The sequence below is a fragment of the Orcinus orca genome, chromosome 1, assembly GCF_937001465.1.
Source record: "Orcinus orca chromosome 1, mOrcOrc1.1, whole genome shotgun sequence".
Taxonomy (NCBI): domain Eukaryota; kingdom Metazoa; phylum Chordata; class Mammalia; order Artiodactyla; family Delphinidae; genus Orcinus; species Orcinus orca.
In genome coordinates, this window is record NC_064559.1 from 110,231,510 (window position 1) to 110,248,062 (window position 16,553).

General features: G+C 45.9%; 1 protein-coding gene and 1 long non-coding RNA gene across 2 annotated transcripts in view; one reads left to right on the forward strand and one right to left on the reverse strand.

The window, feature by feature from the left end:
• The window catches only part of ATP1A1 (ATPase Na+/K+ transporting subunit alpha 1), a 33,186-nt gene extending 31,949 nt beyond the window's left edge, over positions 1-1,237 (reverse strand). The window contains exon 1 of the mRNA XM_004263239.3: positions 961-1,237. Coding sequence (XP_004263287.1) covers positions 961-972 — 12 coding nt within the window. The 5' untranslated portion in view covers positions 973-1,237. The remainder of the gene's footprint in view (positions 1-960) is intronic.
• On the forward strand, positions 288-10,800 carry LOC117203001 (uncharacterized). Its single transcript, XR_004485556.2, has 2 exons — positions 288-500; positions 10,380-10,800. It is a non-coding gene; the product is annotated as an uncharacterized LOC117203001 (long non-coding RNA).
• Positions 10,801-16,553: the final 5,753 nt, after the last annotated feature.

Genomic DNA, 16,553 nt, shown 5'->3' on the forward strand with positions numbered 1-16,553 from the left:
TCGTGTTTATAGTACCCGGAGACCCTGGTGGATCAGCCTGTGCTCCTTCCTGGATCATCCCTCAAAAAAATCTACACACACCCTCCCCACCATTAAGATAACCATTCCAGTTGCTCCAGCTGCCCCGGGCGCATCCCATGTTTATGGAAAGGGGCCCATTAAAGCTCTCAAAAGTATACCTTAAAGGCCATCCTAGGGCAAAGACACACCCTTTCTGGCACCAGCCTGCCCGACCGGCTCCACAGTAAGGGGAAGCCAGTTTTTTCCTTTAGGGGAGGGCGGCCGCCTCTGCGGGCAACTGGCTAAGACCGAAGCCTCCAGAAGGAGCCTGGGACCCTAAGGCCGCCCCCGCGTCGCAAGCCCCCCAGCGCCGGGCAGGAGCCGCGGCGGGAACGGCAGTCCGGGAAGTGGCCGAGCAGAGCGCCCCAGGATAAGGGGAGGAGCACGCCTTTCCTCGGGGCAAGAAAGGCGGAGAAAAAAAGGAAGGCGAGAGACGCGAGGTGAGGGCGGGCGGAGGGAGGGAGGGAGGGAGGGAGGGAGGGAAGGAGCGGGTTGGGGATGCCGCCGGCGGCCCGCTCCTTGCCGGGGCCGCCCAGCAGCCGTCCTCCCTCCTCCTCCTGGGCCCGCGGCTCCCGAGCGCCGCCTCCAGGAGCCCGGACCCCGGGCGCGCTCGGACTCGAGGGCCCGCAGCCCCTCTCCAGGGTGTGAGCGCTGCCCGGCGCTGCCGCCCTCCGTCCCCCCAGCGCTCCCTTCCCCCGCCCGCCCCTCATTACTGCGCTTCCTCCATTTCCAAAGTGCGTCGTCTTTTAAGCCTCACCGCTCTGCCAACCCATTCCGCGCCCCGCCGCTTCCTCCTCCTCCGCCTCCCGCTGGCTGTGGTCGCCCTCCTGACTTCCTCCTCTTCCTCTTCCTCCCCTCCAGGGCTCCCCGTGCCCCTCCCCTGGCTCCCCGGACACTCACCCCCTTCCCCATACTGGCGGTGGTCTGTGCCCCGCGCCGGGTCCTGTTGCTTGAGAATCAGAAAGAAACGAAGAGAGCGGCTCCCGGCCGAGCAAGCGCGACCGGGGGAGCGGAGAGAAGGGAGCTAGGGCTGCCGCGGGGCGGGAAGGAGGGAAGACGGCCGGCGGCTCGGGCCGATGCCTCTTCTGCCGCCGCTGCCGGGGCTGCTACCGCTGCTGCTGCCACGTGTCCGCCTCCTCCCGCCGCAGCTCTGCGCCCCAGACCCAGCCGCAGCTCAAGCCCGCGCCTCCTCCTCACTTCCTAAAATATGCAACCTGCGTGCTAGCCCCGCCCACGCCGCGACACGTCACCGTTACCGGAGCAACCTGACACCGGCCGCGGGCCTGGCTCCGCCCCCGCCCCAAGCCCCACCCCCCAGGCCGGGACCGCGCCGGCTGCGGCCGGTCCGGGCTCCCGGCAGGAGGGCGCCGGGCCCTGGGGCGCGTGTGCCCACGTCCCGGGAGGCCGCGGCCGCGCCACTCCCGGGCGCGCCGGCTGGCTGGGCAGCGGGAACTCGGCGGCCATGCAGCTCCCGCGCCCCCCTCCCGCCGCCCTGCGTGACGGGCCTGCTTTGGAGGGCACGCAAGGTCCTCGGTGGGTGCGGGGACGTCCACGGAACTGGATCCCCGAATCTCCGCGGACCCGGGGCAGAAACCTTGCGCGGAGGGGCCTTTCAGGGCATCGGGAAGCTCCTCTGGGATTAAGGGAAGTGCCGGGATGGGGGTGAGGGGTCGGATGTGCCTGCAGCCAGCGCCCGCAGGAGGGACTGCGCCCCCCCCTGCGGAGTCCAGGCCCCCGCGCCCACCTGCGATGGCCTCCCCGGCCAGCCTCTTGGTGCCCTCCCGAATGCCTCCCGTGGTCTTGGTATCCCCGTTATCCATATTCCCCCAGGGCCTGAGCTGGCCTTGCCGGAGGTCCCAAGTGCCTTCTCCCTCCTTTGCTTCAAGACCCCCAAATGATAATCCAAAGGGCCTGCTGTGAATTCATTCACGCTACTGTGTGAATGAAAGCTGCTTTTCCAGTTTGGGGATTCATTTTGCGGGGGAGGAATAACTGAAACCTAAGGGAATGCATATCCTTAGCAAAAGGGGCTCCTCCGAGGAGGAGATGTTTGAGGGCCTGTCTCATGCCTCTCCTTGCCCCCAACCTGGCACAGCAGGGCCTTTGGTGCTGTGAGGGACCTGGGCCTGGAGTGTGGTGAGGAGTCCAGGAACCCCCCAGAGGGCCCTGGCCTGGCTGCACTGTGTGGCTTTCTCCCATTACAGCTTCTGCAGAGGCTGCAATGGCTGAAGGTCTCCTACAGTTAAAAAGCGAAGTATTATTAACAATGTTTTGGGGAAGTCAAGCATACTCTGGGAAAGCACGATTTGCAGGAGAAAGTCACTCCATGTCTCTGGGAATTCCGACTAGAAACAAGGAAAACATTAACTTCCTAAGCAAGTTAAAACCGGCCCTATCAACTCCAAGTATTAATTTAACGTGAGTAAAGATGTGAAACTTGAAAGAAACGGGGAAGGGGGGAAGGAAGAAAGAAAAACAAAGGGGGAAAAAGTAGCAACTGTGTTATCAGTTAGACCATTAGCCTAAGTCTTGTTCCTTCTTAGAAGAAACTGTTTCTTTCCTCTTGCCCAAGAATGCATTAAGGGCTGGTGCCTCCTCCAGCGACCTTCAACCTTGGTTAAATCAGTGCGGGCCCTGAAGAGCAGAGGAATGGCCGACTGAATTCAAATTCGTGACTGCTGGGGAAAGAACCCCCAAATCCAGAACAGAGTTCCCAATGCTGCTAATTCAACAGAAGGAATTTATGAAGAGTTATCAGGGCTCTGTCTCCAAGGGTCTAGGAAATGCTTTATTGACATGCCCTACATCCACCATCACCGCTAACCTGTAGGAAGCTTTTGCTTGCTAAAGATCTCTCAGCTTGTTTGAGATTCATTATCCCTTGGGCCCTGGTCTGCATGGAAAAAACACAGCAAGAACAAGAACAAAATGTAGAAAGCAAAAGTGTGAACAATGGAGGTTTCTCCTGCTAGCGGATCACCTTTTCCTCCCTTCATAAGTAAAATTATCAATTTTTTTTCCCCATTCAACAACATAAACCTGATAAATCAAGGCATTTCCCTTGGTCTCTACAGCTGTTCATTTGGTAGCTGAAGATTACCGAAGGTCCTTTCCGGAGGACCTCAAAGTTCTAGCTATATGCCAGAGAGGGGAAAAGGCATAAAAATAAATATTAAAATCCAAAATTTGTCATCACCTCCACATAGTACTTTTACATATAAAATCCGCTAGAATTCTCACAAGTCCAAAAGGTAAAGGGCTTTAGCCGCACTTTCCAGCGTGGGAAACTGGAGGTTTGAGGACTTCCTTCTAACAAGGCCACTCAGCTAGCAATGGGGGAGCCTGGCCTCAAAATTGCAAGATGGGAACCCATCTTCCTGCTTGTAAAATGTGGTCTCTGAGCATAGCACCAAGGAAGTTTTGGTGGAAGAATACTAATTGCTTTCAACATGGCTGTCCTCACAAATACAGAGAGAGGGTTTCCACGTGCCTCTCCTCTCGGCAAGAGCCTTTTCTGCTAATTTCTGCTCTTCATCAGTCTACTGTGTGCATCATCGTGAGGCAGAGAACCATTTCTTTTATAAAAATGACTGATATAGATCAACAAACACTCCTCCACCACTGTTCTGACCCACCTGATCCCACCTCTAGAGGCAAATCCCATTCCATTTTCAAGTCATTTGATAATCCATTTTTCATTGCAGTCCTGTTGAAAGAAACATAATTCGACAAAAACAGGTCAGAATATCAGAAAGGGCCTTGCTATTACTCCTCTAAAGTTGATGTTTCTACAAATGCTACAGCCAAGTGTTATGGTCTCGGCACTTATGGGCAATTTTCAGGGGTGTTTTCAGGGGTAAAGTTTATTGCCAGGTGTTGAGGACAAATTTTAAGAGGTGAAGGGAAAAAACATGATTAAGGAAGCAGGAGCTGAAAACTTTTTATGGGAAAGAATGTTGTAAAGAACGCCTGCCAGGTTGTACTATGGAGCCCTGAACACGCCTATAAAATTAAGACAAAGGGACATTGTGGCCAGAATTGAGGTGCAGACATCTCAGATGTGAGAGAGATGCTTTGGAACATAGGTGACCAAAGGGGGAAATATCCTTTTTGGGGGACAGGCTTCTTTCCTCCTCTTGGGAGAGGTTTCTGAATGGAACCTTGGAGAGCAAATATTCCCGTCATTTTACATGAAGAAACTGAGGCCCAGGGAGTGATTGGCACTGGATAGTCCCAGGACACTGGCAGCACTACTGTGCATCTTTTCAAACTCCCAGAGCAATGCTGAGGATAAAAGAAACTTCCAGAAGAGAAGGTAGGGCAAATTCTGCCTCTCTATTCTATCTACCTCTTACTCTATCAGCTCTTATTAAACTCCTAGCTTGGGAAACAATTAAACTGATTGGTCCAGAGACTCAGCACTTACAGCCCTCAAGGCTGCCAAGTGTGGATGGCTTTGAGGAGGATTTGACACACCATGGAGGGCTGGCCCAGTCATTGTGAATAGTCAGCAGATGTCTGAAAAATATGATGCAAGTCAGTATTTTGAGCCAAGTGTGCTAGCACTTTGAGTAAGTACTTGCTGAAATGAATAAACATGCCATTGCAATTAAGGGCTTTAGAATAAGAGTTGGAACCTACGTGAAGTTAGCATTTTCCATTGGAAGCAAACATTTGTGAGATCAATGAGCTAGGGATCTGGAAGGACAGAAGTCTCTTTGGCCCAGCTTGCACTAAAGGTTGCATGGAAACAATCCTAAGCATGCATCTTTATCTTTTACCATTCCCTTGGTACCCCAGAAAGCCACTTAGCTGCCACTATCACTGTATTAAAGCCAACCCTTGACACCATTCCAAAGTTCCTCCTAGCCAATGTCTATCTCGCCATTGCAAATCTCTTTTTTCCTGTCTAGCAGCAGACATCTTACCTCCTGCTTTAAAAGCACAGTTCTAGGCAGACCACTGACCATCAGAAATCTGTCAGCTAAAGAATTCTGACCCCTGAAACTTTTCCTCCCTGACTGTGTTTTCCAGTCATCTCTTAACTCCCTATCAGAGCTCTTTAGTATGCTTGTAAACATATTTTCTTCTGTTAATGATTTTTGAAGCCCTTAGGTTTTGCCTCTGGTTATTTAGAAAAGTCAACGTTTTCTTGGTCCCTGTCTTGGAGGCTGTTATTAAACACACAGAGTCAAGTCCTCATCAGTCTTTTCCTCAGCATTCCTTTAATACAACTGCCACTTAAATAATTTGCTCTTATTAATAGCAGTCTTTGTAAATGAAACAATTATGAAGTTGTTCCCCAGGTGTTCTACACTGAGTCCTGAAATTCAGAGTCACGTTGAGTCTTCTTTTCTAGCACTCTCCCCACAGTACACTGCTACTCCCCTCACCCCAGTTCAAAACATTATTAAATTTTACAATATCCTGGAATGTAAAAACTCATCCCTTGTAAAACCCATGTAAAAACTCATCCCTTGTTCTCTATAAATCAACAACCACTGGGGCATTGCAAACAAAAATTAAATGGCAACAAACAAGGGATCTGGAGCTTAAAATAGTCTATTGCCAGAGTCCTATCTGTGTCCAGGCAGTAGAGACGTGGCTTCAGGCAGGCTTACAAGCCAGCACGGGCAAGCCGAAGGCAGAGAAGAGGCAGCAGATAAGTGTCATCGAACCCTTCTTGTTCTCAGGGGAATACAGCATGAGCACTAAGGAAATGAGTGCTGCCATTGGGGTAGATAGATTTGCTATTCTTGGCCTTTAAATCCTGCATGGAAAAACAATCGAGAAAGTTCTGTGAAAGCTGGTTCCACTGAGAACAGCACTCTTCCCTAGATGACTTTGCACTAAAATTGGGTTTCAGGGACTGTGCAGATTTTCCCTTCAGCGGAGTGAAAAGCCACCATAATAGGAGAGAATACAAAACCATCCAAAAGTGGTTTGGTTCATTTACAAGAGTCTGGGAGTTTTTGTAGAAAGTAACCCCAAAATAGGTCAGGTACAAAAATAGTAACCAGCTCAATTCATTTCTAACAGCTTAGGTTTCACTCTGGAGTCTGCCATTTGGTTGATGGGTAACCTCTACATGTGAACTCTTACTGATAAGCCCCTAAGAAAGTCCCCTCTCCTTCTTCCCTTCTCCAGCCCCTACCTCTGGCACTCTACACTGTTTAACAGAAGTAAGAGCTAGTTCGTGCAAAAAAACAAACAAAACAAAAAACAAAACAAAACAGAAAAACCCCAAGAATAGCCATTACTGGGCATCTACTCTGAGCCTAACATGGTGTTTGCTGCTGGCATGAAACGACAACGAAGACGCATTCTCTACCCTCATAGAGTTCACCATTTGGCATAGAGAAAGACACGCAAAGAGATATTAGCAGCACAGTGAGAGGTGCTATATCTATGCAGCGTATCATGGGGGCATAAAGGAAGAAGTGGTCAGTTCTGCCTGCGGAGCTGGAAAGGCTCCCTTGGCTGGATCTTGAAAGATGGGTGGGAGTCCATTAAGTGGAGCCTCGTGCGGGTGCACGTGTGTATGTGTTTGTGTAGCAGGGGTTGGTTGCAAGCAAAAGCAGCAGCATGGGTTAAGACCCTCAGCACCTAAGCAAACTTAGTCTGTTGGAAGACTGGCCGGTAGTTTAAAATCGCTAGAGCGTAGGCTGTGAGAGAGAATGCAGCAGGAGATGAGCCTGGAGAGGCGAGCAGGGTCCAGATTGTGGAGGACTTGGATGCCCATTCTGAGGGCTTGGACTTTATCCTGTAGCCCACAGGGAGACACTGCAGGATCTTAAGCAGGGAGGTGGCATGATCAGATTTGCGCTTTGGAAATATTCCGCTGGTAGTACCAGAACCGTGGGATAAGCTTTCACAATCAGTGCATTTACCCAAGCTCTTCTGATGGTATTACTGAATTCAGAATCTCAAGACATCCGCGTTTCCCCATATAGCTTTGAGATGGCATGTTAATTTTATTTTCTTCCTTTTTTGTGTACACACATGCATGTCTTGATCCCCATTATAATCCCAATCATTCACTGCTTCTCCCAAACAGAGGATTTCAAGTTGCTGGACACAGTGGAAAACTGGGATTTGGACATAATTTTAACAATCTTTTAGTATACAAGTCTCTGACCTTGGAAGATGGTTCAATCTGCAGGGATGGTACGAGCAGTTTACCCAGTTTTCCTAATATTTTTTTGCTATGCCGAATTCCAAATAGACCAAGGACTTGGTTGGCTTCCACTTCTCCCAGAGGCCAGTTCTTTTTTTTTTTTTTTAACATCTTTATTGGAGTATAATTGCTTTACAATGGTGTGTTAGTTTCTGCTTTATAACAAAGTGAATCAGTTATACATATAAATATGTTCCCATATCTCGTCCCTCTTGCGTCTCCCTGAGAGACCAGTTCTTGATGCAGTTCCACTGACTAAAGAAAATTTAAGCTGCCTGGCTCCCCATCTCACATATAAGAACCAGCAATCTAAAGGATAGTGATGATAGAGTAAGAGGCCAAATGAATGAATAATTTGGCTTCCATGGTCGAGACAGTTCAAATAAAAGATGTCCCCGTGTCAACAAATTTCAGCTCTTTATTTCTTTGACAACTCTCTGTCGCTTTGACACTTCGCATCTGGTAGTGGGCATGGCAGTAGAGACAGGGTGGAGATGCTGGTGGGGTGGTGATGACGGAGGTGGTGGGTAGGGGCGGCAACGATGCTAAAGGGGGTGGACCCAAAACAGCTGATCCAATAACAGGCTCCCAATCGAATAATTCCTTCAAGCAATTGCATCTTCCTCCTCACATGAAGCTTTTGAGTCTATTTTATCTGTAACCATATCACCGGGCTGCCGTGAGAGTCAACTGACATGATACTCTTAAGGAAACATCAGGCCTGTTGCATAGTAACTGTTCAAAAAGTGTAAGGAATGATCTTGTCTTGATTTCAAATTCCTATTCAGCCTGGGAGAAACAAGGTTCAAGGAAGGATGAAAGCATCCATGAAAATTTGTCTAGAGGAGGAGGGAGTGAGAACAGAATCTGCTTTTTGCTGGCTTTCCTCTGCCCCCACCAACCTCCTGTATCCAACAGCGGGCCTGTCTGCGGACATACAGCCAGCTTGTAGCAGAAACCAGAGTACAGAGTGCAGGAGCTAGGTAAGCAAGGTTAGGGCAACACTCCACCTATCTGGTTTGGTCTAGTTATCACCAAACCACAGGTGAGGACCAGGGAAATAACCCTTGCACTAAAGCATTGCAGCACTGGCCTCATGGAGAAATTTTCACCTTCAGAATAAGAAGCTTGACTATCCGTGTTCTGGACTGCAGGGGTTGATACAGCACAACCTCCTTGGGAAAAAGAAAGCATTTAAGAAAGCACTTGGAAGGCAACTTAAAACCATCAAAGCCTTTTCTTATTTTTTCCTTTTTACTTAAAAAAACAAAAGAAAAGAAAGGAAGGAAGGAAGGAAGGAAGGAAGGAAGGAAGAAAGGAAGAAAGAAAGAAAGAAAGAAAGAAAGAAAGAAAGAAAGAAAGAAAGAAAGAAAGAAAGAAAGAAAGAAAGAAAGAAAGAAAGAAAAAGAAAGATACCATCTGCTAATGCAGTTGCTAATCGGCAAGGGAGAGTTCTTCCTCTTCCTAAGAACAGGCCCAAGAGAATGCTGTGTTTCGGGGCCATCACTCCCGATCCTGGAAAAAGCAGCTGAGTCTTCCAGGCACCATGCTGCAGACTGGAGCTGCAGGGAGCTAGGTGGGCCCAGGGATCCACTTCCCTCTCATGCCTTTAACCTTATCAACCAGAGTGCTCAAACTCAATGTATTCTCTTTCCCCTTTGCTTTTTTCATAATGGAAGAAAAAAAACAAAGGTGATGTTAAAGTTTTGAATTAAGAAACATTTGCCATCTGGGTAATTGACTTCTGCTTGAAGCAGCCCACCGGGTTCTCATCAGTGGCTCCTGACAGGTATGCAAGTGTCAGCCGAAGTCTTGCACTGACTTCTAAACGCAAGCTCGTGGTCCATGCACAATACAGAAACCTTAATTCCTGAATAGCAAAAGCAGTTTTCTCTCAGGTTACCTCAATGCATGGTAGATTTCTTAGGTAGATTCTAAATGCAGACATTTAGAATGAAAGCAGTCATGTTGGTCTCATCCATTCCTGGTCATATGCTGCCTTAAGAAAACAAAAAATGAAAAGCCAGTTTTCTTTGTCTTCCTGTTTGGACATCCACATGATAGAAATATGTACGACTGAAATCACCTTGCTCTCTTAGAGGATTCAGGAGTCTGAGTGTTTCCAACTCCTCAAATAGTGGAAAGAGGGGTGGGCAGCCTGGGAGGAATATCAGGTGTCCATCTATGGGTTGGATGCCATGTCCTGCCCTTCTCAGCAGGCTTCACGGTTGCCAGCCACTCCTGTTCCCCAAAGGGAGGAACCATCAAGCAGCACGAATGGGGTTGCAGTCCCATTCCCTGACCTGAGATGCCCGCATGGCAGGAAAAGGGTCACTAGCTTTGCATACAACTCGCAGCCTCACTTTCTGTTTTCGTGCACAGCAGAGCTGGTGTCAAGCAGGACGGTTGGCGAGGACAAGATATAAAAGGAAACAGAATGCTGGGAACTTGGGTGGTCTTGAGCAAGTCCTTGTACTTTCCTTCAAGTCTGTTTCCCTGGATCTGAAATGTCTAGAACCGAGTACAATTAGGAGCCTGTGCTCAGGCAACATGGGACGCTTGAGTTGGGAGGGGAGCTCTGCATTGGACAGAAATCTCACTCGCAGGCCGTTTGGGTTTTACAAGGGACGCTGAGCTTATGAAATGAGAATTCTACACCACAGATAACCTGGTCTGCTCTCCTCTTTTACAGAGGAATTGAGTCTGTGAGGCTGCATGTGCTTTTCCCAGGGTCACAAACCACCTGCTTAATGTCAAATCGAGACCCCAGCCCCTTCTCTTTCCACTACACCGTGCTGTTTCCTTAGCTTTAGGACAACTCGGAAACATCTACTTAAGGACAGAGATGTTTCGCTTCCAAACCAAGAACTGAGGGTTATCCAAAACATGCAATTTAAAGGATCAACTTTTTGAAAATAGAATTTTCCATGTTGCTCTGGGTACTCATATAGGTTCATCTTAAAAATCTCGCTCGACCTCTTTTCACTCATGTCTCAGTGGAGCTACGTCTGAATACACACACACACACACACACACACACACACACACACAGACAAATACACACAGTATTGTTTTGAATTTGAGAAAATTCAAGGAAGCCTTGAACGGTGTCAAGGTAAAATTAAATTAAAATCTCTTGCAGGGGTCCCAGGCTCAGGACGAGACGCCTCTAACTCCTTTCCTGGGAAGCCTGCTCTGTGTCCGATGACAGTTTCCTGGACTCCGCATCACACCTGTGTGGGGTTTCCTCGAGCTGCTGGGTGACCAGCTCCACTCCATGGCCCTCTTGGCTCCAACATCCGCAGACTTTTCTCTTCCTTCTGCCATCTGATGGAGGAGCATGCTGAAAAGAACATGGAGGGCAGTAGCATGGGGGCAAGGGCCTGGGCGTGGAGCTGGGGTAAGGCTTGGGCAGATAGTGGAGGCCGAGGGGGGAGGCCGAGGCAGCCAGAGCAGCCTCCAGTAGCCTGGTCCAACTCCCAGCAGGCTCCGTTCTGCTCCCTTGGCCTGGCTTAGATCTCTTTTCTTAATCCAATAAAGGGGCACTTGCCTAAATTTGAAAAGCTGCCATAAGATTATTTCATCCACCGTATCCTGTCCTGAAGCAGCTAAGCTCCAATTTCCTCTTCAAAACTAGCTTCTGTCTGATAGGGCTCTTTTGATATCGATCTAGAATCACTAACATTTTATAGCCTCTAAGGCATTATTGTCTCTTTACTCTCCTGTTTCTTGCCAAATGGACAGTGTCTCAGATCTCCTTGTTCCTTCGCCCACTCTTGTTTCTCTCTCTGCTGCTACAACAGCCAGCTACCCACAGCCCTGCCTTTCCACAGAGCAGCCTCTCCTCCTGGCTCCTCTGAAAATTCTAATCAGAAGAACTCCATCTACCTGCATCTGGATCATGCTTAATGTACAGAAAATCAGATCCCCACACTTTAGAATAGTGGTGGTGGATGGTGAAGTACTGATTCTAGATCCTGTTGCAGGGGGGCTGGTGGGACCTATGAGCCCCAGTGCCCTGGGGGCAAGAGTTGCTGGTATAGCAGCAAAATTCCTACCATTTTCAATGCATGGATCAGAGATTTCTTTGGTAACCTTATTTTCCTATTTAAAGCTGCCCTTCTTACCATAAATCATACCCCACCGATAATAAAAGGTTGCCTTTTTGTGGTAGAAACATATTGTGATTTTGCCTGGGTGTTGCCCACAGCCTCTAAAAACATCAAGAAAACAGATCTGGTGAAATATTGAACATTTTCACCCTAAGGTTGGGAATGAGTGACTGTTACCCATTACCACCACTTCTACCATCATAACAGAAGTCCTGAGACCAGCTGTTCAGCCCACGCCTCTAGCAACTTTCCCCTCCACTCAGTGGCAGGCTATTCCTAAAACTCAGCTGTAGCTCAGACCCTCCTGTTTTTCCATCACTGGTGGACTGCAGGTTTCTATGGCAGCCACACCTCCAAAGAAGTCTGAATCTCAGCCTCTTTTAAGGGGGTCCTTTTTTTTTTTTTTTTGCGGTACGCGGGCCTCTCACTGTTGTGGCCTCTCCCGTTGTGGAGCACAGGCTCCGGATGCACAGGCTCAGCGGCCATGGCTCACGGGCCCAGCCACTCCGTGGTATGTGGGATCCTCCCGGACCAGGGCACGAACCTGCGTCCCCTGCATCGGCAGGTGGACCCTCAACCACTGCGCCACCAGGGAAGCCCTTAAGGGGGTCCTTTTAAGTTTCCAAGTATCTTCACATTCGCTATCCCTCTGCCCCAGAGGTCACAGCTGCTCTCTGCAGTGGCTCCTTCTGTACCCCTTAGATGCATCTTCTACCCTTTTGAGTAGTTATTCACCTTTTCACTAGCTGTAAGAGATTTTTTATATTAAAATGTTTCTGTTCAAAGTACTGGTCTGGTTTTCAGCAATTCACTGCACTCTGACTGATACAAGACCTAAATAAATGCAGGAATAAATAATGTTCATGGATTGGAAGACTCACTATTGCAAAGAAGTCATTCTCCCTAAACTGAGCTACAGATTTAAGAAAACACGCCTCTCCTAGGTGCTTCTTTTGAAGGTACCGGGGTGTTAGACAAATATAAAATATCCAAAATTACTTGGTTGTTGCTGCAGTACATTTCTGGAAACCACATGGAAAGTCCTAAATCTGATCTTACCCATGGAATCTGTGTTCTAATTGGATGTTGAATTCTTGACCAAAGACTTGGCATCAGATAAATCAGAGATACTAAATATATCATAGAGGCAAAGATTCAGAGTTTAAATTAGTAGTGCTCAACCCTGGATGAGCATTAAAATTATCAAGGAAGATTTAAAAAACAAACAAACCAGTGCCTGGGCCCTGCCGGCATCCAGTTGAAGCCAAATCTTTATAGGTGAGCCCAGGTAATCAATATATTTCGTTTGTTCATCAAGAACCATAACCAAAGGAAAGAAATAGCTGTCATTTGGCACTTCAGGAAAAAAAAAAAAAAAAAAAAAGAGCCACCTGAAAGCAAATCATAAGATTTATTGCTTCTCCAAGTGGAAATTTAGAGATCCCACACTGATGAATGAGTCATCGCACATGGTAATAAGACATTGCGTATTGCACCTACCGTCCACCAAGTCTGAATGTGATCTCGTGCCCTCAAGGTACAATGTTCTAAGGCTGATGGTCAATGAGTTAATGAGTATTTAGAAAGATTCCACGGCAAGTGTAATATCACTGTATGAGGAATTTGCCTAGGAGACTCTGGAAGAGAATACACACAGTCCCTGTTCTTAAGAGGTGTTCAAGGTGACAAGAGCACAATGATTCTAAAGTTAGGCTTCCAGGAATTTAAAACATGGAATGTTGGCCTTTGCTGATGATAGCATTTATATCTGAAATGATCTCAACCAGGTAGATCCAGTTATTTGGAAATTGTGGTAATCCAGAGATACATTTCAGGATTCTTCCCTTCCCTTGGCAAAAGGCTGGAGAGGGCTGACCCAGGGAAGGGGAGCCTCTGCTCAGCTTCGGGGTCTCCTCCAGGTGCTGTCAGTGCAGAGAGGAAGGCAGTTCCCGAGAGCCAGCCACCAAGAGACTCCGAGGAGAGACCAGCCCTGGTGCTTATACAAACTCAAGAGATTGGCTTCTCTGTTATTTTTTTAATTAAAAAAATTTTTTTGGCTGCGTTGGGTCTTCGTGGTTGCATGCAGGCTTTCTCTAGTTGCAGCGAGCGGGGGCTACTCTTCGCTGCGGTGAGTGCGCTTCTCACTTGCAGTGGCTTCTCTTTTTTTGGAGCTCAGGCTCTAGGCGTGCGGGCTTCAGTAGTTGTGGTGCACGGGCTTAGCTGCTCTGCGGCATGTGGAATCCTCCCGGACAATGGATCAATCCTGTGTCCCCTGCATTGGCAGGCAGATTCTTGAACACTGCACCACCAGGGAAGTCCTGGCTTCTCTTTTAGATTCCGGTTCTCTGTCATGAATTATGTGATCTGAAGCAGGGCACTTCATGACACCACAGTATATCCACTTTAAAATAGAAAAATTGTGTCTATTCCTTACCTACCTCTAAAGATACTTTAAAGACAAATTAAATTCTATTGAAAAGATATCTGAGCATTTTAATAATTTTTTTTCTGATTATAAGACTGACATTTATTGAACAGAATATGGACATTACAGAGAAATATTTATATAATTAAGAAAATAAAACTCACCCATAATCACACTCATAATCCCACAATCACTATTTTAAACAAAACACAAATGAAGAACATTCTCTATATGCAGTTTTCTATCCTGTTTTTTAATATAAGATTATATAATGAACATTACCATAATCTTAAAATTTTCTTTAAAAGTACTATTTAATGGCTGCATAATATTCCATTTTATGGCAATAGCATGATTTGCTTATTCATGGTGAGATATACAACATGAATATTTTGAAAATATAAGGGAAAGTTAATAATCCAAGAAATTTTGGTTGCTATTATTTATAACAGTATATTTGGAGATTTAAAAAATATCCAGATAACAGTTGGAAACAATCTCAGAAGCACAGAAAATGAGATTTATAAAACACAATCAAGAGCAATTTTATTTTTAAAGGTCAATTCACTTACAAAGGACACAGAGAACATGCAATAATCTCCTATAACTACATTTCCATTGACTTCTGAGTGGTAATTTTATCTTTAATACCCCCTACTGGTTTGCCTTATGGTTGTAGTGTTATCATTTTCTTTTAGAAAAATATTGTGATTTCATTAGAAATCTGCCACCTTTCCAGTCCTATGCTCTTCATTCTTTCTCTCAAAAAATAAAGTGAGAGGGGTAGGAACAAAGGAAAAAAAGAATAACTGATTATTGCTTTATATAAATCCCTCCTCCCCCCACCCCCGACCCCCACCATATGCAATGAATAGAGGCTGGAGAAGCCCAAGAGAATAAGGACATATCCTCAAACTTTCTTTTAAGAACTTTGTAACTTGTTGCATTACTCATTCATTCAAGACCATTGCCATAGGCTCTACAGATTACTGAAAGATAAACTCAGGAATGTGTGGATTCCCAGGAACCCAGGGGTTAAAGTCAAGTCAGGGCTAACGTGTGTTCATCCTTCTTAATGCTAGAATTCCAGGCAGAGCAATTCAAAGTGCTTCTTGAGATAGCACTTAACTGAGTAGTTGCTTATTATAGCAAGTTCCATCCAGCAACTCCACTTCCTGCCACAAAGGTCAGCTGATGCCCGTGTGTGATGTGAGGAAACAAGAAGGAGCTATCGCTCCATTTCTGATAGATCTGGGCTCCCTTCATTCATTCAAAAAGCATTCATTGAGAGTCCACTCTGCATGGCACCAGGTCTAAGCACACTAACAAGACAGACCAGGTCCCTGCTCTTGTGGAGTTTCTAGCCTAGTGGAAAAGATGAACAATAACAAAGCAAAAAGAGGGATTCCTATTTGTTTCAACTATGCTCTAAACACCTGCAACATCTGCATTTGAATACAGATAACTCTAGGTATTTGGGATTCTGCTCAAACTATCTCTTTGCAGAAGAGTATCTCATCACCCACAGCAGCTTCCTCCTACACCTAAAAGACCAGATTTTCAGAGCAAGTGTTTTCTGGACTTCTTTAGAAAGCCCAGGGCCAGTGGTCATCTTCATGGGATGGAAGCTTCTCCTTTTAGCCACAAATTTTAAAAGCCTCTGATGAAAGCATTTGGTTTCTGGAGACACAATTATAAATTGTCGTTGATGTCCTTGGCTGGTGTAAATGTGGTAGGAATTTTTAATTGTTGGGAACAGTTTTTGGAGTTCATAATTCTTTCCTGTCATTGCTCTCCTTTTGGCTACAGCTGATTTAAGTATTTTTTGCCTTTAGATTCAAATAGCAGGTATTGCCTCTACATGCCAAATTCTGTGCAAGATACATCTATTTCTTCTTTGAATTTTTGTAATAACTTCATTAGTCCTGTGCTAGGAATGGGGAAGGAGAGACTCAGAGGGATTAGGGACTACTTCAAAGTCAGAGATAGAGGAAGGATTACACTCAAGCCTTTGGATTCCAAGTCCACCGTATGCCCCTCAGGCTGAAGCTGTCTCCTCTGTCTATGTCCATATATACACAGCACTGATCTAGATCTTGAGGAAAGTAATGTGAAATGCAATGGGCAGGTATCCATCTTAATGAAGATTATGATCTCATTGGGGCCACTAGCCATCAATGAAACATTAGGTTAGAGACATTTAATGTGTATTTGAATATATATTATATTGAATATATATTAATATATATAATAATATTAAATATTCCCTCAGCTATTGGCTGCCTCTCCTCAAATACAACCTTGAAGAGACCACAGGAGTATAAATAGAAAATATAATATTAATTTATAAAATTATATCTATCAATATATGATATAATTTACATATACTGTAAGTCCAATCAAAATCACAGCAGGAATTTCTGGGATTATGATAAACTGATTTTAAATTTTATATTGAAAAGTAAGGATCTTGAGTAACTAAGCAACTTTGGAAAAGAAGGATAAAGGGAAGGAACAATTCTACTTGAAAATGAGACATTTGAGAAAGACATAGTAACTAAAGTTATAAGATTATGGTGCAGAATAAGAAAATAGATCAATGGAAAGAATAAAGAGTCTCAAAATGAAACTATGCATCTATGAGAAATATATGATAAAGACAAGTGTGTGGTAAAAGCATAGACTATTTAGAAAATTTGGGAGAAAATGATCTTACTATATGGAGAAAAATAAACTTGAATCCCTAACTTGACCCATTTTAAAAAGCCCTCAAAATGTG